General features: G+C 40.5%; 1 protein-coding gene across 1 annotated transcript in view; it reads right to left on the reverse strand.

Annotated features, from left to right (window-relative positions):
* The window catches only part of LOC135214484 (testis-expressed protein 10-like), a 164,363-nt gene that overhangs the window by 30,006 nt on the left and 109,824 nt on the right, over window positions 1-24,533 (reverse strand). The window contains exon 8 of the mRNA XM_064248837.1: window positions 8,335-8,447. Within this exon, the coding sequence (XP_064104907.1) occupies window positions 8,335-8,447 (113 nt within the window). The remainder of the gene's footprint in view (window positions 1-8,334; window positions 8,448-24,533) is intronic.

The following is a 24,533-nucleotide window of genomic DNA, read 5'->3' on the forward strand; positions in this document are numbered from 1 at the left end:
AAGATGGGATGTAATCAGATGAAAACTGACCCTGCAGCATTCTACTGGTATTATGAAGGAGATTTGTGTGGTATGATTTTGACGCATACAGATGATTTCTTGTGGGGAGGAATCAAGATATTTGAAAGTGTAGTTATTGCACAAATCAGAAATCATTTTCAGGTTAGGGAGCAAAGTAATGCTATATTCAGATACATTGGCCTGGATATTGTACAGAATGAGTATGGTGTCACACCTCATCAAAAAGAGTACTATGGTAAATCTCTTGAATCTATAAATGTAAGTGCTGAGAGAGGATTAAATATGAATACTGAGTAAAAGATCTGATTGAGGCAAATAAATGTCTAAAAAAAACTATAGTACCTTTGAGAGCTATATGTAATGCCCAGGACTGGGAGACAGTTTTACATTAAGTTGGTTGTGTACAATGATGCTTCTTATGCCAGTCTCCCCCATGGATTTAGTAGTGCTGGGGGCTTTGTGATTTCCTTAGTGGTTGAAAAAGGAAATAGTTGTCCTTTATACTGGGAGTCAAAGAAAATATGAAGGGTTGTAAAAAGCAGTCTTGCAGCAGAAACACTAGCAGCTGTGAGCCAGTGGATATGGCTTCCTATCTTGGGAACATGTTGTCATGAATACTGTATGATGGAAAGTGGAACTCTATGTGGATAACTGTTCACTTTATGAGAATGTGTTCTTGGTTAAAAATGTTTCTGAAAAGATATTGAGAACTGACATATCTATTATTAATGAATTGGTTCAGAATGAGAGTTCAAGATATTTTGGGTAGATTCAAAAGCACAGTTGGCTGATGTGTAAACAAAAAGTGGTAAATTCTTTGAGAATTGCTAGTGTGTTTGAGAGTGGATCGCTGAAATCTTAAATAGATTTTATAAGAAGTGGATTCTTTTGTTTTCTTTCAAAAGAGGGAATATGCTAACTCTCTTGAGAATGTTTGTGCATGACGTTGCGCTTTGCGCTTGTACTTTGTATGTGAGGTTTGCTTATGTTTACGTTGTGAGCGGGAAGGAGAGCAAAGCGTAATGATGTAGGCACTTGTTAAGTTGGATCTCAGAGGTAAATGAAGTTAGTTTTTTTAAGTCTACCTTTGATTTATCCTGCCACACTGGTCTACACGATCAACACAGTACCCCCAGGCTCCCCAAAAACTTGAAAACCCTACACCAAGGTATATTAATAGTAGAAGAAAAGAACTCTTTCTATGCATCTTCACCCAATACCATGCCAGCCACCAATTACGGTCCAAGGTACTGCAATTATCAAACAGTTTCCATCTCCCTCAAATAATGAGATGTGAAAACAGACTTACACTTCCAGTAAGTTGACTGAAGAATGGGTGATAAGGATAAATTGTGCCTGAAAGCCAAAGTGGCAGGTACTGCTCTGACTTCATGAGCTTCCACTTTAAATATAGGCAGTGTGTCTTCCTGGATCCAAGAATAAGCCTCTGAAACCAAGTCTCTCAGGAAGAACAACAAGGCATTCTTAGACAGAGGATGAGGCGGTTTCTTAACTGAACACCCGAGGTTACTGGATGGCCCTCTGATATTATCTGTCCTATTCAGATAGTACCTCAGAGCTCTTACAGGACAAAGTACTCTTTCTACTTCATCGGAGCTAAGGATGTCCATTAAATTCTTAATGGTGAAAGAGCAAGGCCAGGCATTGGACGGGTCCTTGTTCTTGGCCAAAAAACCTATGGTAAAACTACCCTTTTATCAATGGCTTCGCAGTAGCTAGCACCAAGAGGGAGATGTCTTACAAGCGAGGTTCAAAGAGAGGTGGAACGAAGGGGTTCAAAAGTAGGACCTGTCAGCCATTTCAAAAATATATCCAGGTTTCAAGAAACCAGATTGCCCTTCCTCTGCTTTGACATATCAAAAGACTTTATTAGGTCGTTAATGTCCAAGTTTGATAACTGAGGAAGAAAAATTCCTGTACAAAAATATTTATGCAAATATAACCTTTTTGTAAAATTTGAATCTCAAAATACTACAACTAAAGTACAGTGGAACCTCTACATACGAAAGTCCCTACATAAAAAAAATTTAGGTTACGAAAGCAAAGACGAAATTTTTTTCGCTTTTGTACGAAAATAATTCAGGTTGCGAAAGGGTAAAGTCCGAGATTCGCCCAGGCCGCCAAGAACAATTTTAAAACTAGCGCGCCGCCAACTCAGTAGACTTGCCACCATCCTCCCGCTCTCCCATTGGTTCCTGATGCTAGTCACCGCCGTAAGATCCTGCTCTCCTATTGGTCAGCATCTGTCCTATCATGTCTCTTTGTAAAGGCATTCCTTGACCATTTTTTGCGGCAGCGTTATCGTAAACACTGGAATTCGTTCTTTCACATATATTTTGTTTGTTAACATTAATTCGTGTTAGTGATTTCACTTTTGTTGTTCAGTAAGTTACTGTATCGCTGTGTAAACTTAATTACTTATGTTATTAGCCATGGGTCACCAAGAATGTTGCTGAAGTTCACGGAAAGAAGAGGATGCTTTCTATGGAGAACAAAGATGGAGATAATCAAGAAGTGTTAATGTTTTCTGCCATTTGTCAATGTGTTTCATAAAGTTTAGTGTTAATGTTTTCTGCCATTTTTAATGTGTTTCGTAAAGTTAAGAGTTCATGTTTTCTGCCATTTGTCCTTCTCTGTCGTCACTTTTGGACATTGCCTCACTCGAAAGGTAAGGTTCCACATTTTACTACATATGCACGTACATGTACATACAGTATTTCTTGTACCCTGTACACTAATACACTTAATTTACAGGTACAGTCATTGTTATGTTAGGTATTGAATGGTCCAAATTGTTGTATTTCATTGTTTATTGGTCAATTTAGCTTTATTATAAAATTTACTGTGGTGTTTTTGTAGGGCTTGAAACGAATTAGGCAATTTACATGTAAAACGTAGTTCAATACAAAAAAATCAGGTTACGAAGGTCGCTTCGGAACAGATTAATTTCATAACCTGAGGCACTACTGTAATCAATTTAGTTAAGCAAACCCTTAAATTTGTACATACATGGACTTTCAAGTCTCCAAGATCCTTGGACACATCATCAGTTGACATACCGTACGTCAGACTGGACAAGGATATGGGAGAAGCTCCTGTAACTGAGTATTTTTGTACCACTATCACTCAACTACCACCACCATCGCTAGGGACAAGACAGGAAAATTATTTGAAAACTTGAGGGCTTTATTAAATTGGCTGGTCGGGTGATCAAGATTCTATTTCTACATATTTTTTGCTGATGAAATGTTTCCCGGAGGTACTGATGTAGTAATGCACCTGAAGGGATGACTTGTCAAGTCTTGACTCTTCATAATAAGTACGATATTGAAGGTGGAGGACTATGCATGGTGACAGAAGGCAGCTCAAGTTTCAAGATTTTGCTGCTGGCTGCCTAACTCAGGTAAGTTCATGTAATACAGATTCAAGGGTGCTATGTTTACAAGGTAGGCAAAAGTGTACAGGCAGTCCCCAGTTATTGGCAGACTCAGTCATCAGTGATCCGGTTTTATGGGGCTTGTCTAGTGCCATAAAATCAGTGACTTATGGTGCATAACGGGTCAAGTTCCAGTTATCAGTGTCATAAGGGTTCTTATGGCACACCATAAGGGTGCTTATGGTACCAATAACCAGTTATCGGCTCCGTAAGCGCCATTAATCACCAAGTTTTGGTTAATGATGGTTTTCGCTTATGGGCATGCCCCTGGGAATGAATCCTCCACCAATAACCGGGGATTGCCTTTATTTACATTTAAAGATGGTTGAGGCAAGGCCCTTTGTTAGTTTTGCAGCCTATAATGAAGTGATTCACATACTATTGAGTACAGTAGTACCTCAGACTTCGAACTTAAACCATTCCAGAAGGTTGTTCAAAGTACAATTTGTTTGAAATATGAAACAAATATCCCCATAAGAAATAAAGAGAATCAGGATAATTTGTTCCAGCCAACCCAAAAAGTCCCCTTTACAAATTGTTTCTATTATTAATGTGTTCAAAAGTTAAATTAAGAGTGTAAAGTAATGAAACAGTACATTATATGAAGTAAAATGTTTGAAATTCTATTTTTTCTGTGTATGATTTACAAGCTGTTTGGTGAAAATGATGCCCAGCCAGCTGGGAGATGGTGGGAGGAGAGATGGAAACCCTTTGAGGAAACTGAAATGGTTGCATTAGGCAAAAGTTGATAAAATAAATTTTATTCACTCTTTACAAGGATAATCAAAGGAATCAATAGTGTGTTTTGCAAATGGCAGACTTTAAAATAAACATGAGGATATTGCAAACAAATAAATAGTAAGTAGAGAATGCAAGAAAAGGAAAGAACAGGGAGATTAAATAACTTTTCACAAGGAAGTCATTTAAACAAATAATCGAAGGCATGCAGAAGCTGAACGCAGTGGCAGTTTGTTTATTACAGAGCTGAGTTACTTTTACAGAGCTGAGTTACTTTTACAGTATAGTTAAAAATCGTAAAAAGCAATTGTCACTAGATGGGTATTTTACCATAACAAAAATATGTGATTTGGACAGATCGAGTGTAAGTCAAAGAAATGGCAAATAATCATCCCAGCCCAGCTGATAAGTCAGTGGGAAGCAGACCCCTTCTTCCCTCTCCTCTCCTCTCGCTCTTTATCATCTCAATCAGTCCACCAAACACTGACTGGAGCAGGTTTTTCTTTTACTGTATTGCATTAGATTATCATCATGTTTTATCATTATGTTAAATTTACTGTGAAATAACATTTTATTTTTTTTATGTGAATTGGTACTGCTTTTACGTACATATAGTAAAGATTCTACTGTCTCTTCTTCTCTCCTCAACAATATCACGACACACGATAACTTACAATCATTCATTCATTATTCCTCAAAAATATAAATGCTCCCTCCCCCCTCTACCTAAAGTTAGCTTTTGTTAATCATTTATGCTAAATTTTATTGTGAAAAGCTTTGTTCTTTCATTTACTATTTTGTTAATACTGTTCAACTAGATCGTTTCACTCGGCGCACCGAACACTGGCTCAATTAATTTTTTTTTCTGTACTGCATTAGATCGTTTTCATATTTTGTTATGTTAAATCTATTGCAAAATGCCCTTTTTTATGTGAACTGTTATTGCTTTTACATACATACAGTAATATTTTAACTCTCTTCTTCTCTCCTCAACATATCAACGCTTCCTTGTTCAGTCTCAAGTCAGCTGCATGTGACGTCACCGCAGTTACATATGATTTTATACATCTTTTATGCTAAATTTTATTTTGAAAGCTAAATTTTATATTGAAATGCTTTATACTTTTATTGTGTTGAATATGGTTATCATTAAACTATATATATTGTAAATGAAAAAAAAAATTTTAATACAGTTTTTCTTGTAGGACACAGTAAGCGGTCAAATACAAGTATAAACTAGATAATCAGTTGGTTTGAAGTACAAGCATTTGTTCGACAAACTATATAAAATTTTCTCGGAAATTTTGTTTAAAAAACAGAAAATTTGACATAAGAAAGGTTCAACAAACGAGGTACCACTGTACGTATATCATTCGAGATTCAAGTTTTTGCCTAGTCTTGGTATAATTTTTCATACTTTGAGTAAGTGCACTTTGAGATTGCAATTCATTGCTCAGTATTACTTGGTTCTTTTCCCATAGGTTGAAGTTTTGCTGAATAGGGTGGAACCTTGAAGTGAGGAGAGGTCAGGAGCTAACGTCTTGGAACTAACGGGAAACTAACCTTCATGTATACTGGAGATTTGATACTTAATTTTACGAAGCAATAGCTTTTGGTAATTGCAGTCTTAAAAACTTAACTTTTCTGTATTAAAGACATTTAATTTTCATCAATTTTCTCTTAACCTCATTAAACTCATTAGTCTTTTCATCCTGAAATTATCTTGTAATTTTTTACAATTTAGCAAAATTCCTAGAATTCCTCAGATATAGGAGGAAATCAGCAATCTGTGTTCCAGATGTCTTTGAAGAAGAGATTTGTGCTTGAGTCACCATCGGCAAAAGACTGCCCACTTGGTCTGGTAGACGACGCTAGAAGACTTTAGCCTGCATCTTGCAAAACCTTGACATTTGAATGAAGAGTTTGTTGCTCGGGGGTCCACGTGCCAGATACTTCCTGATTCCACAGTAGAGCTCCCCAGCCGAAGTTTGATACGTCTGAATAAAAGCCTAGGTCAGGGTTCTGAGGTTGAAGGGATTTCCCTTCTTATAGTCTTTATTCGGACAGCCACCATTAAAGGTCTGCTTTGATCTCCAGGGCGATTGTACACACGTGAGTGTCCGGCTGTGTTTTCTTGTCCCAGTTAGCTTTTAGGAAGAATTGGAGAACTCTCATATGCAGTCTGCCCAATTTGACAAACATCTCTATAGATGCTAATGTCCCGTGGCCTCATCCATTGTTGAGCCAAGCACAATGAAGGGCTATAAACCTGTGCACTTTCTGAAGGCAAATGGATATTATCTTGGGAGACAGAAAAGTTTGAAAAGTCAGAGTTGAGAGTTGTCCCCAAATAGAGGATTTCTTGGGACAGGTCAAATGAGACTTCTGTAGGTTGATAAGAAGAGTCAGTTCCTTGGTAAGAAACAAAACCTTGTGCAAGTCCTTCACACCTTTTTCCTTTGATGGGGATCAAAGTAGGCAGTCATTCAGATACAGTTACATTGATCTCTATCAAATGGAGCTATTTTGAGAGATGTGCAAGTACTTGAATGAACACTTGAAGGGTCGTTGAAAGTACGAAACAAAGGGACCGAAATTAATATACTTTATCTTGAAAGATGATCCTTAGATACTTCCTAGAGTCTGTATGGATCAGAATGTGGAATTATGCATCCTGCATGTCCAGTGTTATCATCCAGTCACCCTGGTGAATGGATGAAAAGACTGAATGCTTCATCTGAATCTTGAATTTTGAATTCAGGACAAAATGACCAAGGGCGCTTATATCTAAGGCTGGTCTCCAGCTCCCTGATGTTTTCGGAGTTCTCGGCTTCATCTATGGCCTTGGAGGGAGGAAACTTCCTCCAAAAGGGCTGAATGTCCTTAAGTAAGCTGACAATGCGATGGGAGAAGTGACTAATGTCTTTTCCCAGGGACCTTCACCTAAGGAACTCAACGGGACGGATAGCCACTTCCTCCACTTGCACTATACTATCACTCATCACTTTTTCTGTGAACACTTTATCCATAAGTGCTCTCATTGACTCTCCCAATTCTGCCACAATACTAACTACAACACCTATCTAATTATCAAACCTAGATTCGAGACTGGGATGATATTAGGGTCAGATGTAAGGGAGCCAGGCAAGAGAATAGGTATATGAATAATAATAGGGCTAGTTTATTAGGAGAAAAAGCAGGAATAGTAGTAGTACAGGCAGCCCTGCTTATAGGTGTTTCGGTTTTATGGTGCTTGGCTACCGACGTTGTTAACCAGATTTTCAGCGACGGCAAGCAATTTTGGGCGTCGGTAGCAGTTTATCAGTTTCGGTAACCAGTTTAACAATAACGGTTTAATGGTGCTTACGACATTGTACATGGCATTAATTACCCTAATTATTGCCAATTTTCTGTTATCGGTACTCAGCCAGGAACAGAACCCACGCTGTTAACTAGGAGCTCCCTATAAAAGGAATAGCATGGCTAATTTCTAGTCTATGAGAGTTGGCTCTAGAAGGCGCTTTTCTCTTCCTATTCCTTGTCAACTTATCTAAGTGCAATCTAAGCACTTTCCAATGCTTTACATTTCAAAAAGAACATTCATCACAAATTGTCTCCTTACTACATTTTTGGCCTCTACATCTGCATTTTGAATGAGGATCGTAGTAGGATTTTGTTAACCTAGTCTTACACCCTACACTGCAATAGCAAAAACTAGGAGTGCTGGAATCAGACATAATTTTCTAAAAAACTAGACAAACTATCCAAAAAGCAAATAAGCTGACAAAAACTTGCTGGCTACTGAAACAAAGCAATTGTACATCAAAATACAAATGAAAACTAAAAACTCTATTGCATTGGCACCAATGTGTATGATAAGCTGGCAGAAACAAGATTGAGCTACCAGCCAAGCTGTTTCCCGAGTGCTCCAACAGTGGGGCAGGCCCAGTACGTAACTAATACGAAAACAATAGAATCACTGGTGGAAATTTTTTAAAAAGAAATGTTACCTATGTAATTACTTGGCAAGTTATTTATATAAAAATACTTTTTTACTATTATCAGCCTGACATCAAAGCACACTTTATTATTAAGCAGAAACACAAAACAATACTTACTTATCCTTCTTTCTCTTCTTACTTTTCAATGCACTAACTTGACAGCAGAATGGGAAGCCATTCATTATCCGCCTCATGAAATCTGATGAAAAGTGTGTTTTCAACCAGCCACACTGTTTGAAAATAACATGAAGCAACTTAATTGAAAAAGACTTAAGAAACCATCATTAAAACAGTTTGTCTGTTTCAGTTATCAATATCATTATACGTATACTGTTAACCAGATCATTACATCACTCTAGGCCCAAAATGTTGGCACAAATTATTTGTTCTTGAGTGTGGGTAAAAACTGGAGGAAAATAATACAGAACATTGTATGAAGCAACTAAAAGAAATGGAATTAAAGTACAAATATATGCAACTAAGGGAAGAGGGGACTCCACTAAAATGATATTGTTATGATACAATAAAGTTTGTTCATACTTACCTGGCAAATATATATATAGCTGTATTTTCTGAAGTCCGACAGAATTTAAAAAACTTCCGACACATGCAGTGGTCGGCCAGGTGGTTAGTACCCATTCCCGCCGCTGGGAGGCGGGTATCAGGAACCATTCCCGTTTTCTATTCATAATTTTTATTTCCACTGTCCCCTGAGGGGAGGTGGGTGGGAACTTGATTATATATATCTGCCAGGTAAGTATGAACAAACTTTATTGTATCATAACAATATCATTTTGTTCATGAAACTTACCTGTCAGATATATATATAGCTGAATCCCACCGTTGGAGGTGGGAAGGGACAGAATAGAAGGATTTTGGGAAACATAAGCATGCAGATGATTTACATCTTGGTTCCACCTGTTAGCATAGCTGACTTAGTGATTACTGTCACCCAAGTCTGCTTCTGCTTTACTAGAGTTGCCAGCGAGGTAGAGACCTATAAAGCTGGTGCACTCCAGATGATCTGTCAACGGGGGCGTGACCACAATGTGACTAGACCATATTGACCATACCATGAGGGCGGCTAAGTAAGAAGTAAAATATATATATATATATATATATATATATATATATATATATATATATAGATATATATATATATATATATATAGATATATTATATATATATATATATATATATATATATATATATATATATATTATATATATCACCACCTGACCAACCTAGCCAAAGTTAAGATGTTTTAACTAAGGCTTAAGAGTTAAGAAGTCGCCATTGGCGGCGACTCAATAACTAAATTAAGAGCTCTTCCTAACCATTTTCTAAAGGATAGGATGAGTGGTACTTCTTGCTCCCAAGATTGTGTCTGCAGACACGTATGGCCCTAGCGAGCAGCAGATCTCATATACCATCTTCACATCCCGCAGGAAGTGTGAAGCGAACACAGAGTTGCTTCGCTAAAACGTGGTACTCAGTATGTTACTGAGTGCCATGCTCTGTTGAAATGCTTCCGAGGCCGCGCCCTCACCTCATGAGCATTCAGATCAAAAGATATCAAATCTTTGTGCAAACACAATGAAGGAGCCTTTTTGAAAGAACTCCTCAACACTAAAGCCAGGGTGTTCTTTGATATGGGCAAGTCTGGTCTTTTTCGGAACACTGCAGATAAAAGTTTTAGCTACATAAAACTTCTTTAGTTTTATGTAGCTAAAACTTGAGACCCGACAGGGCACAGGACTCTCTCTGGCTCTTGCCCAATAACTTTTGCCATTCCTTGATTCCAAGCTCCTGGCCCAAGGACTTGACGGGTTTCCATTCTTAGGCCACAACGGAAGGTTTAGCGAACACACCGCATTGTGTTCCCTAAAGCCAAAACTTCTGACAATGGCTTAAAACCTCACTAACCCTCTTTGTCGTATCTAGAGTGGTTAGAAAATAGGCCTTTTTGGTCACGTGCAATAAGTTAACCAAAAGGATAGGTTCGAAAGCTTTGACATCAAGAACTTCAGACTACGTCTAAGTTCCATATAGAAAGCTTCGATCTGGACATGCACAGTCAGTCCGTCTGTACTAAAGTCAGGTGACCGACCAGTAGACCAGTCAGACGAATCAAGGACAGCAAGGCTGTACCCTGAAAACCATAAGGCACTATTCTTCGCTGAAGGATGAGTGTCTGGACTGCCTGGGCGATTCAAGCTAAGCAAACCTTGGGGGGTGTATCAACGCAACCCCACGTCGTTAGCGAATCAACTCCTGAGCAACTCCTGACTCGAGCTTCTGGTGCCAGGAGAAAGGAGCGAGGAGCAAAAAAGCCGATTCAGCCCCGAAGGACGAATGCCTGACAGTCCAACCTGGTCTCATGTAAAACGATCATCGGGGGTGTATAAACGCAACCGACTTCGTCAACAAGAAACTCAGGGCTACTATATGTCGCCTGATCTCGCAAGAGTGTCTGACTCCGAGAAAACAGGTGAGACAAAAAGTAGATGGTGAGCGAGTTTCGAGATTCCACAGAACTCAAAGATCGTGAAGGGCTTTGTTGTTTGACAGAAGCAAATCTCTGAGCCCAAAGGCCATCAACAACATATTTGCGTATTCTTTAATAGTTGTGACTGCCAGCTTATCCCATTCCTCAAACGGAAAGGGAAGACGGTAATCTTATGCTGTCAACATCTCGATAGTCTGAACGTGGTCAGACTCAGAGCGGAGAGGTTATAGGTACCTTTTGTGTTAGAGTAGACCGACTCTCTCGGAAAAGGTCCTTGGAAAGTGAACTAGGAAGGACGTGACCTCTGTGAATCTAGGATCTTGAAGGCCAACATGGGGCGATCAGCGTCATTGTCGCTCCCTGTGACGTCATAAATCATCTTATAACAATTCCTAAGCGTTTGAAAAAGGGGAAAAGAGACTAAACATCCATCCCCGTTTAATATCATAGGATGGCGTTTAATGGTACCGCTCTCGGATCGAGAATAAGGGAGCAGAGAAGAAGAAGCCTCTTCGTCCTCAACATAGCATAGAGATGAATGAAAGGACGTCCCTAAAGTCTCCACAACTCTCAACATACTTCTAAAGAAAGAATCCACTCGGAAGTCAGTAGTTGCTGCCGTCGATCGAGACGATTCGTACGGACTTTTGCAATCCTGTAACGAACCTCTAGAGGATCGTTACATTTTACGTCTGTTGTTATAATAGGCTCTTTCTCGTAAACCCGAACAGGGACCGAGAGAAGATACTTCCTAAGATATGAGAGAGCTGTGGAAGATCAGAGTTGATATGGACCACTGGTTCCAAAAACTCGTTTCGAGGACTGGAGGGACGACCGAATTGCTTCCACTTCTCTCAGATTATGATCCAGGACATCTGAAACCCTCTCCAGATGTCCGGCACCTTCCTTCTATCACCTCAGGTGATACTTGATGCACTGAGAGATGTTCAGAATCATTCCTAGATCTCGAATAAAATTTCAGTTTCCCGGAAGGAAAAACAAATAGAGGTCAGAATTGCAGTCTATTCAGAGAAACAAACTTCTTTAGGAAGGAAATGGTCCCCAGCAAGCTCATCCATTCCCTCACACAGTATGTTTACTTCCCTAATAAGGCTGCGCTTTACCTAAGCAGGAGAGCATATAATAGTGCAATGTTGCGGTAGACTCGTAGTCCTATACCGTGCGGTAACGAGCACCGAAAGGAGAAAGATATCTCTGTTGAACATAGTAAGGCAAAACGAATGCAATGTTTATTCATTCATGCAAGAAATCCCCTCAATCTTAGGCTAAAGTCCGTAATTGTAGGGCAGAGATACAGTTAGTCAGTCAATCCCGCAGGAGAGACGTAACCGCCAGCACAGAGATACGGTTATTCAGTCAATCCCGCAGGAGAGAGAGACGTAACCTACCGCGCATGACAGCGCACGAGCTGGTACTGGCTCGGTTGGACTTGGACTGGAGGACAGTCACAGCAGCAGCTTACGAACGTCGCCTCTTAACTTTATGCCTGGGTTGCCAGCTACCCTATTCTACGAAGAAATAGGTCCGTTATTTTTGAGCAGAAAGAGACTCTCAAGCTGGTATATTTAAGCGAAACAGAAAACGCTAAATATATAGATGCGTTTGTGTCGTCATAACACTACCATACAACGGTAAAAGATAAATCGGAAACTCCTGGAAGGCTGCAGGGAGTAACGATTAAAATGTCCTTAAAAATAATAGACAATAGACCTCTCGGTTGCCATCCGAAGAGGTAACTACAGCAAGCATATATGACTTGAACCAACCAGTAGTAAAATAACGCAAGGCAAAATATGATACAGGCAGTCCCCGGGTTACGACGGGGGTTCCGTTCTTGAGACGCGTCGTAAGCCGAAAATCGTCGTAAGCCGGAACGACGCTTGGAAATATGTCTTAAACTAATAAAAAGTTATAAAAACCTTACTTGTAATCCTTTGGTTTACACTATATGTTGTTTCCTGTAGTATTATGTACAACCTGGAGTTATTTTCACAAAAGAATGCTGGTTCTTGAAGGTAAAAACTATTGTAATCCTCTGGTGACACTACATTCTTGAAGTTTTATGTACAACCTGGAGTGATTTTGCAAAATCTTGAGGGCTACAAGAACAGCTGATTACTATTTACGTATCATATAGACTAATTAAAGTAAATGTATCTTTAAATAGGCTTATATATTAGTATCAACAAAACATTTCCTGCCATGAGTCAGAGGCCGTTTAATGAAACGAACACTTCTCTGTCCTATCTGTTCAGAAAATAAACGTTACGTCAATCCCCGAGACCATTGTTGCCAAAGCGTCTCTCTCTCTCTCTCTCGCTCTCTCTCTCTCTCTCTCTCTCTCTCTCTCTCTCTCTCGCTTCTCTCTCTCTCTCTGATCAAATTACATTGGAAACTTGACATACGATTGCCCTAATATACGAATGTTTTGAGATACAACAGAAAATTTGCGAAAATACAAGCTTTGATATACAACGAAATATTTGAGATACGATTTTGCGATGAGTGTTAGTTGTATAGGCGACCGATAAATGGCGTTCAGTCTGTTTGTTTGTTGGTGCTGCATGTTAACACGTCGTTGTTTAGTTCGTTGTATTTGCGCCTATTTTTCGTGTTATTTTGTCTATTTTATTATTAACCATGGGTCTCAAAGCTAAAGACAAAGCAGGTGATAAGAAAAAACCCAAGAAAATGATTTCGATGGAAGCAAAACATGAAATTATAGCAAAGCATGAACGTGGCGTTCGTATCGTCGATTTGGCAAACGAGTATGGTCGAAATCCTTCTACAATATCCACGATCATCAAGCAGAAGGAAGCTATAAAAACCCCCGAGACCATTGTTGCCAAAGCGTCTCTCTCTCTCTCTCGTCTCTCTCTCTCTCTCTCTCTCTGATCAAAATTACGTACTGGATAATGTCTCTCTTGGATACTCGATTTTACCAAAATATTGAGGGCTACAAGAACAGGTGATTACTATTACGTATCATATAGACTAATTAAGTAAACGTATCTTTAAATAGGCTTATATTATTAGTATAACAAAACATTTACTGGCATGAGTCAGAGGCCGTTTAACGAACGAACACTTCTCTGTCCTTAACTCGGAGCGTCGGAAGATGCTCTCTCTCTTCTCTCTCTCTCTCTCTATCTCTCTCTCTCTCGCTCTCTCTCTTCTCTCTCTCTCTCTCTCTCTCTCTCTCTCTCTCTGATCAAATTACTGGATAATGTCTCTCTTTGGATACTTGGAATTTGTGTTGTAATCTAACCAGAAACTTCGTTTTGTTATTATTACTGGAAACAAGCAATGATTTTTTCATTATTTGCGCTTTTGGACTGTTATATGTAAACTAGTAGTATTCATTCGCTCGGAAACTAGTTCCGCATATGAGGCGTCACTAAAAACATAGAAAATACAACATAAAAAGTGTCGAAAATCATCATAATCTCAAAAATTTTTGTTGTAATCTAACCAGAAACTTATTTTTATTATATACTGTGCTAAACTATAAAGGATTTTTATCATAGTATGCGTTTTTTAAAAGCGTCGTTAACTCGGAGCGTCGGAAGCGTCAGCGTCGTAACCTCGGAACAAGCGTCGTAACCCAGGACGGATTTTTCCATTGAATATTTAAGAAAAAGCGTCGTAACCTCGGAACGTCGTAAGCCGGAACCGTCGTAACCCGGGGACCGCCTGTATTATATTACAATAAAGTTTGTTCATACTTACCTGGCAGACATATATATAGCTGAATTCGGAAATACAGCTACATACATATCTGACAGGCAAGTTTCATGAACAAAACTTAGAGAATCGAAGCAGACAGCTCAAGCTTCTTATGTTATTGGACATAAGCGTTCATTGACGTAGTCTACAAGTCTATTTCTTGTACGAGTCTGCGAATGACGAATGAGAGCTCTTCCGAATCTTGTCAATAACAGCTTATTCGCTCACGCAATATCAAGTTAATGAGATGTTTGTCAATGAGAACTAACCCATTTACGGGACAAAGAGATATTTTGTCAATGATGGGATACCCACTTACTTGACAAAACGATAGTAGTATATTGTCAATGGGGGAAAGTCACTGAATTGACAAAACGTAATCCAGGAAGTCGAGCATTTTATTTTTCCGATTCCCGTCTCAAACGAGGAAGGGGCAAGAATCCTGTTAAGAGACTGGGCTTACGGCAGGTAGAACGACGATGTTCAATTCAGCAGCGTAGTCCCGACTAGAAACTAACAAAATCTATCATCTGAAAAAACCCTTTCAGATGGGCTAAAAAGCTTGCAAAATTATCCTGGGAAGAGGAAGAAACTCTCCAACCAGCTTCCTCTCCCGTATCACAACTAATGCCTGCTAAAGCTTAAAATTTATTGGCAGTATGGCAAAGGAAGTCCTGTCTTGCGCTTTCCTGAAGAGCGTCCTTTTGATGAGTGCCTTTGCAAGAATCCTACTGAACGTTGCCGAGAGTCCTGACGTACAGGACGTCGAGCCTTTACATAACCCGTAACTACCTTATCGCAAAGTCTTGACTGCGGTAGAGAAAACGAGATCTTCCCTTGAGCTTTCCTTAACTCCATCCACCTTTGCGAAAAGCAATATAATATTGACAGAGACCTCTTGAATTCACGAAACCCGAGGTCTTGCTGGGTTTCGAAGACGAAGTTGTCTGTTCACTTTAAGCTTCCTCCGAAGCACTGCTTACTTCACATTCTTGAGGCTCAAATCTTAAACAAGAGCTTGAAGAGTTCAACAGAAACGTTCAGCCAGGAGACAAACCTGGCGTGCGCTCGGTGTCCACTGGCGAGGACGCTCGGCGTCCTTGCGCGCGCTCGGCGTCCATCCGAGCGTCCCGTTCAAGCCAAGCGTCAAAAGAAGCGTGCAGAAAAGCGTCACGCTCCTGACAGGCGTCAAAACAAGCGAGAGAAACTGCCTTCTTTTTCATATTTCTCGGTGGAAAGACGTACACGTGATCAGGCGACGTTCGCCTTCTTACTTCTCACTGAACACATAACGAGAGAGAGGGGACGTGAAGCGTCCTCTTCTATAAAGCTTCTATTTAGAGGGCGCGAGTCCTTCCGAGAGCTCCAACCCCTGCACGGGGAGGACACCTCGGAGGACGAGAAGCAATCCTTCGAGATTCGTGCATGTGCACGATCTTCCGCAGCCTGGGAAGCGTCAACAGGTCCTACCGAAGGGACGCCAGATCGATGTGGGTTCCCCGTAACCCTCCTCCGGCTTTCGACATGCCCTCTCCCTGGTCCTGGGAGTCTGACAGAGGTCCAGGCCTAGAGGCGTTATGGGGCGCACCCTCCACTACACAAGGGGCACTGTCACTGCACTTAGCCACTTCACTATTGCTCTCTAAAGCAAGCACTTCGATTCTAAGTTACGAATCGAAAGAGTATTAGAGAAAGGGCAATAACCTCTACAGACACTGTTTTAGGGCCCGAAGGCAACATTACAGGGTTAGGAGAAACAATAACAGAAGTAGCACTCTTCACAACAATGAAGGAGAGCGATCACCTCTCGCAGACATATTCATAACCCGTAGGCCATACTATAGGGTTAGGCAAAATAAAGTCTACAGGAAGGTTAGCAGGTTCACTACCCTGACTTTTGTTTACTGATTAATTGCGTACATACGAATCATAATTTTTCCTTACGGAATTAGACATGTTTACTGAATAATTGCGTACATACGAATCATACGTCTTCCTTACGGAATTAGACAAAGTCTCACACTCCTTACATGACAAATCTCAAGAAAGAAGCAAGACCCATACCCCTCGTGCATACCAAGTGCGGATCTACTGAAGCTTTCGGTAGCCACACCCTATCTTTGCAGACAACACCCTCTGAAACTAGCCTAACTAGATTCAGATATCTTATGCAAAAATGAATCAAATTCAAATCAATTTAAGATAGCGTATGCCTAGCCACAAATCCAAGTAAATAAATTAAAAGACAATTAGGATACTTAGCGGCAATGAAGTTTCCAAATTCCTAAGCCAGAGGTACTGAAAACAGGTGTTTTCAGCACCGGCGACAGAAAAATTATGAATAGAAAATGGGAATGGTTCCTGATACCCGCCTGCCAGCAGCGGGAATGGGTACTAACCACCTGGCCGACCACTGCGTGTGTCGGAAGTTTTTTAAATTCTGTCGGACTTCAGAAAATACAGCTATATATATATCTGCCAGGTAAGTTTCATGAACAAAGCACTTCTTTAAGGAAAGCTATGAAAGGCATACTCTAAACAGTAATTTTGTACAGTTGTTTTACAAATGTATTCAGCTGACACAAGAAAGGCAGGTGGTGGGTCTACGACATAGGCTTTCTAATGGCATTTGGTACTACAGTACTTCCAAAAAGGGAGTCAGAAGGCAGCAGTCTGTATTTGGCAATTTTTGGGACAGTCAGTCTGGTCAGAGGTAGTGAGTTGCTGTTCTATGTTTTCTGGGTTGTTTTGATATCGCGTAACTGAGTTTGTTGTGCTTGCATCTGTCTGAAGGTTGTTGAGCTGGTGAGTTTCTGTTGTGTTTGATTTGTGAAGTGTTGTGTTTGTGAGTTGTGAACTCTTGATGTTAATTGGTGTTTGTTTGTGTTGTTGATTTGTTGTGTTTTGAGTTGTTGTGTAGACTCAATGTTGATTGGTGTTTGTTTGTGTTGGAATTGTGGTGTTTGTTGATGGTCTTGGTGCTTGTTTGTTTTGTTTTTGTTTTTTGTGTTCAGTGGGAGTTGATAATAGTGGTTCGTTGTTTGATGTTTTTGTTCAATAGTAGTGGTGGAGTTGTTTTTCAACAGTCATATTACACTGAAAGCACAGCTTCTCACCCTGACTGTGTCAAGTTTCCTGGTGAGTAAATGTGTTTGAGATGGTGTTTTTTGCCTTGCTGAACCAAGTGTCTTGTTAGTAATTAGAGTAATGTAAAGGGGAAAGTGTGGCTGGGGGAACTTTGTAAGCCAGGAGTGGTTAATGTAAATGTGGGGGAGGTTTCGCTTGCTTTTGTTTTTTTTTAGCTTGTGATCCCGCCACAATATATAATCACACTTATCTCTTTCTCTCTCCCCTCCAACCTCTTCCTAACCTATTGCCCTCTAATTTCCCTTATTCTACAACTCTTCACCCTCTACATAATTTCTAATATTTTCCCTTGAAACTCCAGCTTTAGTTAATACATCAACTATTTGATATTTTCCTTTTATCCATCTCACCTTTATTTCCCCAGATTCTACTGTTTCCATTATTGCTGCAACATCTATTTTTAATCTCTTACAACTTACACCAGGATTCAATTATATTGCAGTCATTAGTGTTTTACTATCAGTTTTAACCAACGCTTCTAATTTTCTCCCTCCTACTATCTTTTCCCAAAAATGTTTGAAATATATCAATCCTTCTATGGCCTCCCCCACACTCAAGAGCTTCTGCTTCAATGGTGGATTTTGCTACTCTCCGGGATTTTCTGGACTTCCACCATATGGAACTTCTCCTCTTACCATCTCTCAAGAATATAACATAACCCAGATGAGTATGGCCATCTTCTATATTCCCAAATGGAGCATCTGCATAGGCTTCCCAATAAATCTTTTCTTCTTCCAACTCACTTATTGTAACTTCTCCAATTACGTTCCTAGTTTTTCTCACAACTGTAATAAATTTTTTCATATATTGTTGTTCCTTCATTAAGAGCTTTACTTATTTCACTAACACAGTATGATATTTCTGGCATGGTATGTAGCGATACCCAATTCAACTGTCCTACCACTGATCTATACTCTGTTAACTCCTTTTGTACTAACACTATTGCTTCTATATCTTCTAGCTTTGGTTCTCTTATAAAATTTATATAATGCTACTGATTACAACAAAATCTATTTTCCTTCTGCTCTACTATTGCTCCTATATACTTGAAACTTTTACTTTCTTGTTCCCCTACTAGCAATTTCCCAATGGTTTTCTTTAAAAATCCTTCAGTTCCTCTGTAGTAAAAATCATCTAAATATGTACACAAAATACCAATCAATTTATAGTTGTTTCTCCAAAAGAATATACATATTAGGTTCTAATCTACTTCTCTCGCCTTTCAGCTCCTCCACTACTTTTACCACCTTAACGTACCATGCTTCTGCTGCATTCTTGAGCCCATTAACAGTTTTCTTGAATTTCCATAATCCACTCCAACCATTTTCCCTAGGTGGTTTTAAATATATTTGTTTGTATTTCATCCCTTGGTAAATATGTAGTTTTAATATCTAATGTATAACAATTCCAATCTTTCAGATTTATTATTGTCAAACAAAATTTAAAAACTTAAGCATTACATGTAGGAGTGTCTTTTTTCCATTCAACCATCTCTTCTTCAAAACCCCTAACTACCAATCTTGCTTTAACTGTCCTTTCCCCCCCTTTCACCTTTTCAGTCACTAGCCATCTTGTAGATACATACCTTTTTGTCCAATGTAATTTACCTCCTTATATGAATTATTTTCTCCCCAACTTTGCAGTTCTTTTTCTTTGGCTTCAATTATGCTTCTATTTTCATATCTTAGCAACACCTCTTCTTCATCTTACATTTTTTCTTCGTGACTATAATCCCTAAAGTTAACCCATCTCTTTGTCACCTGACTGTGAGTCTTGTACATTGTATGAACAGCTCAAGATTTGCTTGATCTTTTTCCTGCAAGACTTGATATAATCCATTCTTCTACTTGTCCTGTATCATTGTTTATAGTTCTAACTCTATTTCCCTTTTTGAACTTGGGTATCTCTTCTATTAACTCACTTTCTCCATCATCTTCTATTGTTTCCTCTACCACATCTCTTTCTATAGACTCTTCTGTGTCTGCATTCCCTCTTCAGACCATTATTATCTCCTTTCCTTCCTGCCTATCTTCATTCCCTTCATTTGGGACATAAAAGCTACCTTTCACAATACATATGTGATTTACGTATCCGTTTTAGGTATCTTTTCTGTTTCTGGTGATGTCTTTGAATCCTAGTAACTTGTATTCTGGCTATTCTCTTAAAGAATCCCCATGTTTAACCAATACTGTTTTCCCTGATACTCCCACTACCTGAGCAGGTTCTCTCCATTCATTTTCATTTTCTCTCTTATAGAATACCTCATCTCCCACTACTGGCAGTCCTCAGTTATTGGCGGGGTTTCTGTTCTTGGCAGGGTGCTGATAAGCAAAAACCGCCATTAACCGAAACTCGCCGATTTATGGTGCATTTTAAGCTGTCATGCAAGAGGAAACTACATATATAGTTAAGTAATTACTTAGTAAGTTACTTATATAAAATTTAGCATTTCAACTTCCAAATTTTTCTTTTATGGAGTTAAAAAATTAAATCATTTTTTTCTATTGTCTTCCTAAATTTCCATGTAGTCTAGGTCTTTAACTATAATATTACTCCTGGATTTTTGGAGCCTTCTTACTGGTCTTTTCCTTGATACTTCATATCTTCTACTTTTCTGACTATCTATTCCTCACTTTTTCTCATCACACGCCCCACCCATCTCAATACATGAGACCTCAAGTTTACTTTTGAGTGGCTCATCCCAAAGCCTGCCCTTCTACCACAAAATGGTATTCCTCCACCCTTTCTTCCCCATTCATATCCATTGAAAATCTCTTCCTTTATTTACACTTTGCAATCCTGAGCACCTTCTGGGAGACCATCTGTTACATTCAATACACAGTACTGAGTTCATCCCCATTTCCATCCTGCAACACCATGGGCATCTTTTTGTCTGTATTTTCTCCTTAGTTGCTTTTCTGGTCAACATAAGTTTATTTTGCTTTCACTTATATCAATTCATCTCCTCTCCATCCCATTCTTCTTAACATTCCTATAACCTCTTTCTCTGATTCTGCTCAACATTAATATCACAATTTTTACAGTAAATTGTATTTTTCCTAACTAAACAAATTTGAGGTCCTTTACATAAGGAATTACTTTCAGCATAGGCTGGAAATTGGTTGTAAAAGAATAACAAGGTAGTTAGGCAGTAACTGCTTGCCTGATAGTCGGGAGTCCTCCCTGACTGGACGTAAACATTCCACTTGCTTTAGGCCCAGGAACAGAATGAGGGGTGGAATGAGGAGGGTATATAAGTAAAGAACCTCCGGTTTGTATAGGAAAAAAACAATTTACTTTAAAACTTGTGATTTGTTCCTACACGAAATACAAACCCTTGGTCCTTTACATAAGGAAGACTCACTGATTGGTGGGAGGAATCTGATAGAGTCATGTGAACAAACTGGTGTTCGCCCAACCAAGGTTCCTGTCCTGGTCGTAAGAGCAAAGGGGAGAACCTAGCCTCTGTCCAATTGATCAGAGTATGAGAACTGCAAGACCAATGACCAGACCTCTGGACCAATTCATAAGATGGAGGCAATCATAGTCTCTTATGAATAGCAAATAAGATGACAGATATACAAGTATTGGGTTTGTCTCATGCTAATGTCCTCTTCCCCCTTGTTAGGGAAGGGATGGATATATGCTTCTATACCCTAATAAAAGGGAATAGAATGGAGCTCGGTAATAGGTGGAACCTCGGCATACGAAAGTCCCTACTTACGAAAAATCCAAGTTATGAAAGCAAAGACGAAGATTTTTTTGCTTCTGTATACGAAAATAATTCAGGTTGCAAAAGGGTAAAGTCCGAGATTCGCCCGGACCGCCGAGAACAATTTTAAAACTCGTGCGCCAACGGAGTAAACTCACCACCATCCTCCTGCTCTCCTATTGGTTCCTGATGCTAGTCACCGCCATAAGATCCTGCTCTCCTATTGGTCAGTATCTGTCCCATCTTCCCTCTACGTAAAGGCATCCTTTGACCACTTTGTTGCATCAGCGTTATCATACGCACACGGAATTCGTTCATTCACATAGATTTCGTTTGTTAATGTAAATTCGTGTTAGTGATTTCGCTTTCTTCGTAGTAAGTTACTTTATCGTGTTGTGTGTGAACTTAATTAACTTAATTAGCCATGGGTCCCAAGAATGTTGCTGAAGTTCACGGAAAGAAGAGGATGCTTTCCATGGAGACAAAGATGGAGATAATTAAAAAGTATGAAGCTGGCATGCAGTTGAGTGTGATTGCTAAGGAATACGGCCGAAATCCGTCGATGATAGGCACCATCCTTAAGCAGAAGGAAGCCATCAAAGCAGCTACACCTTCCAAGGGCGTGACTATTTTGTCCAACAAGGGGAGCCACGTGCATGATGAGATGGAGAGGCTGCTTCTTCTATGGATTAAAGATAAAGAAATCGCTGGCGATACAATAACCGAGACGGCAATCTGCCACAAATCCAGCGCTATTTTCGGTGATCTGAGTGCTCAGGCCGAAGACGACGGAGGAGAAGGGACATCGATGCCAACCCCAGACTTCAAGGCTTCTCATGGGTGGTTTGATAAATTCCGTAAACGGGGAGGTTGCCAGCTCGGACACGAAAGCGGCCGAAGCCTTTATTAAGACGTTCGACGAGATGATGATGAAGGAAGGCTACAGTTCTCAGTAAATCTTCAACTGTGACGAGACTGGCCTTATTTGGAAAAAATGCCTCGTCGGACGTACATAACGCAGGAAGAGAAGAAGCTACCCGGGCATAAGCCTATGAAAGACAGGCTTACGTTCGCACTTTGTTCCAACGCCAGTGGGGATTGTAAGGTGAAGCCCCTACTTATGTATCATTCTGAGACTCCTCTAGCCTTCAAGGCCCACAAAGTGCTAAAGGAGAAGCTTCCGGTGATGTGGAAGGCTAATGCGAAAGCCTGGGTAACGAGACTTGTTCACCGAGTGGGTAAATCTGTGTTTCGGCCCGACAGTGAAGAAATTCTTGGAAGAGAAGCGCCTCCCTCTGAAATGTCTGCTGTTGTTGGACAATGCCCCTGCTCACCCTCCTGGCCTTGAAGAAGATATCCTAGCGGAGTATTCTTTCATCAAGGTTCTTTATCTTCTCCCTAACACCACCCCTCTCCTCCAGCCCATGGACCAACAAGTGATATCAAATTTCAAGAAGCTGTATACAAAACATCTTTTCAAGAGATGTTTTAACATCACCGATACCACAAATCTCACCTTGCATGAATTTTGGAAGGAGCATTTCAATGTCGTCATATGCATCCGACTCATCGATCAAGCTTGGCAGGAGGTTTCAAGGCGAACCTTGAATTCTTCATGGAGGAAACTCTGGCCTGATGCCGTATCCGTCCGAGACTTCAAGGGATTCAACGTGGGCGAAGCTGATGCAGATTCAGAAACAGTTGACGATCCTGAAACTGTTTCGCAACCAGATCTTGAAAAGATCGTTGCACTCGGCAAGTCCATGGGGCTGGTCGTCGACAAGGACGACATCAATGACCTTCTCCAGGAGCACCAAGAGGAGCTTACGACGGATGACCTGAAGGAGTTGGAGGCCATGCAACATAACATCATTCAAGAAGAGTTCTCTAGCAGCGGCGAGGAGGAGGAGGACGACCCTATGACAACAGCAGAAATTAAGGATGCTCTAGCTGCTTTTCATAAAGTGCAATCATTTGTAGGAAAGAGACACCCCGAAAAGGCTTACACAGGTCGTATGCTTGCGCAGTTAGATAACGTTTGCTTGAGTTGTTTCAGGAACATTTTGAAAAGCAGGCAGAAGCAATCTTCCTTGGATAGTTATCTTTTAAAGAGGCCTTTGTAGTAAGCAAACAGGAAGATCCAGATAGGAAATAGACCTACCTCCAGATTGACATGGTCTCCCGAAAGCCGAATCTTTCCCGGGAACTATCGGTCCTGAAGAAGCAGCAACTTTGGATACTGTGAGGGACCACAGATCCAGCTAGGAGATGGCCTGGAAAGCTGCCATAGCAGTAGCTTCCAAGGCCATTGCCTCATGCTGCGTGAACCAGAGGTTCTTTGAAAGAAGGTGCTGCAGAGGCAAACCAGGAGTTAGGCGTACTAGCTACGAGTCAACCTGTTTGGTCGGCAAAGGGTTCTCCAAGGAAATAGAATTGTCTCTGTCGAGGTGGAGGAGGGGGAAGCAGCTTGTCCGATCTGTTGGCCCTAAGTGAATTCTCTTGTCCCGAGACAAGATTATTCACCTGGTCCAACACTCCTTCAAACAAGGGAGAACAAGGTAACCCCACAGAAGCTCTGGGCACCTTCTTAGGACCCCAGAATGACTCTAACTGCAAAGGGCGGTCTGAGGGAGTTACCACTGATCCTTCCCCTAGGTCATTGTGCTGAATCTCGGGAGGAACTGCATCCTGGGGAGAAGGACCGTCAAGGCCCTCCAGGACAAGTCTCTTACTCGATCCTCTTCCCTCAGAAGGAAGAGCCTCAAGAGACCCCCTATGATCTCCTCGAACCACTTAAGCATACGACCTCTCGGGTCCTATGACTGTGCCAGGAACGTACGCTCTCCTGGCTGAACCGTGAGGAAAACACTCCCCAAGGTTCGCCCTGGTTACCTTGCCCCTCCCGGTGTATCCCGAGGAAGTTGAAGGGACAGGTGAAGAAGATCTGATACTCCCGCTCGGTCTGCTAGCAGAACTAGCAGATGGAGCGGGCCACAAACGATCACCAACCTGCAGTGATGATTGGCTAACAGGTATAGAGGAGTGTTCTCCTGGTGGAGAAACATTCTCCTGAGAATGGTAACGACACTCTCACCCATCAAGAGAAAAGCTACCCAGTGCCTGTACCGTCTGCGATGATTGGGCAGAGAATAGCGTTCACCCGCATGACAAGAGCGGGTACTGTTCTCACGATGCCCCAC

Source organism: Macrobrachium nipponense, chromosome 45 (genome assembly GCF_015104395.2).
Source record: "Macrobrachium nipponense isolate FS-2020 chromosome 45, ASM1510439v2, whole genome shotgun sequence".
Lineage (NCBI taxonomy): Eukaryota > Metazoa > Arthropoda > Malacostraca > Decapoda > Palaemonidae > Macrobrachium > Macrobrachium nipponense.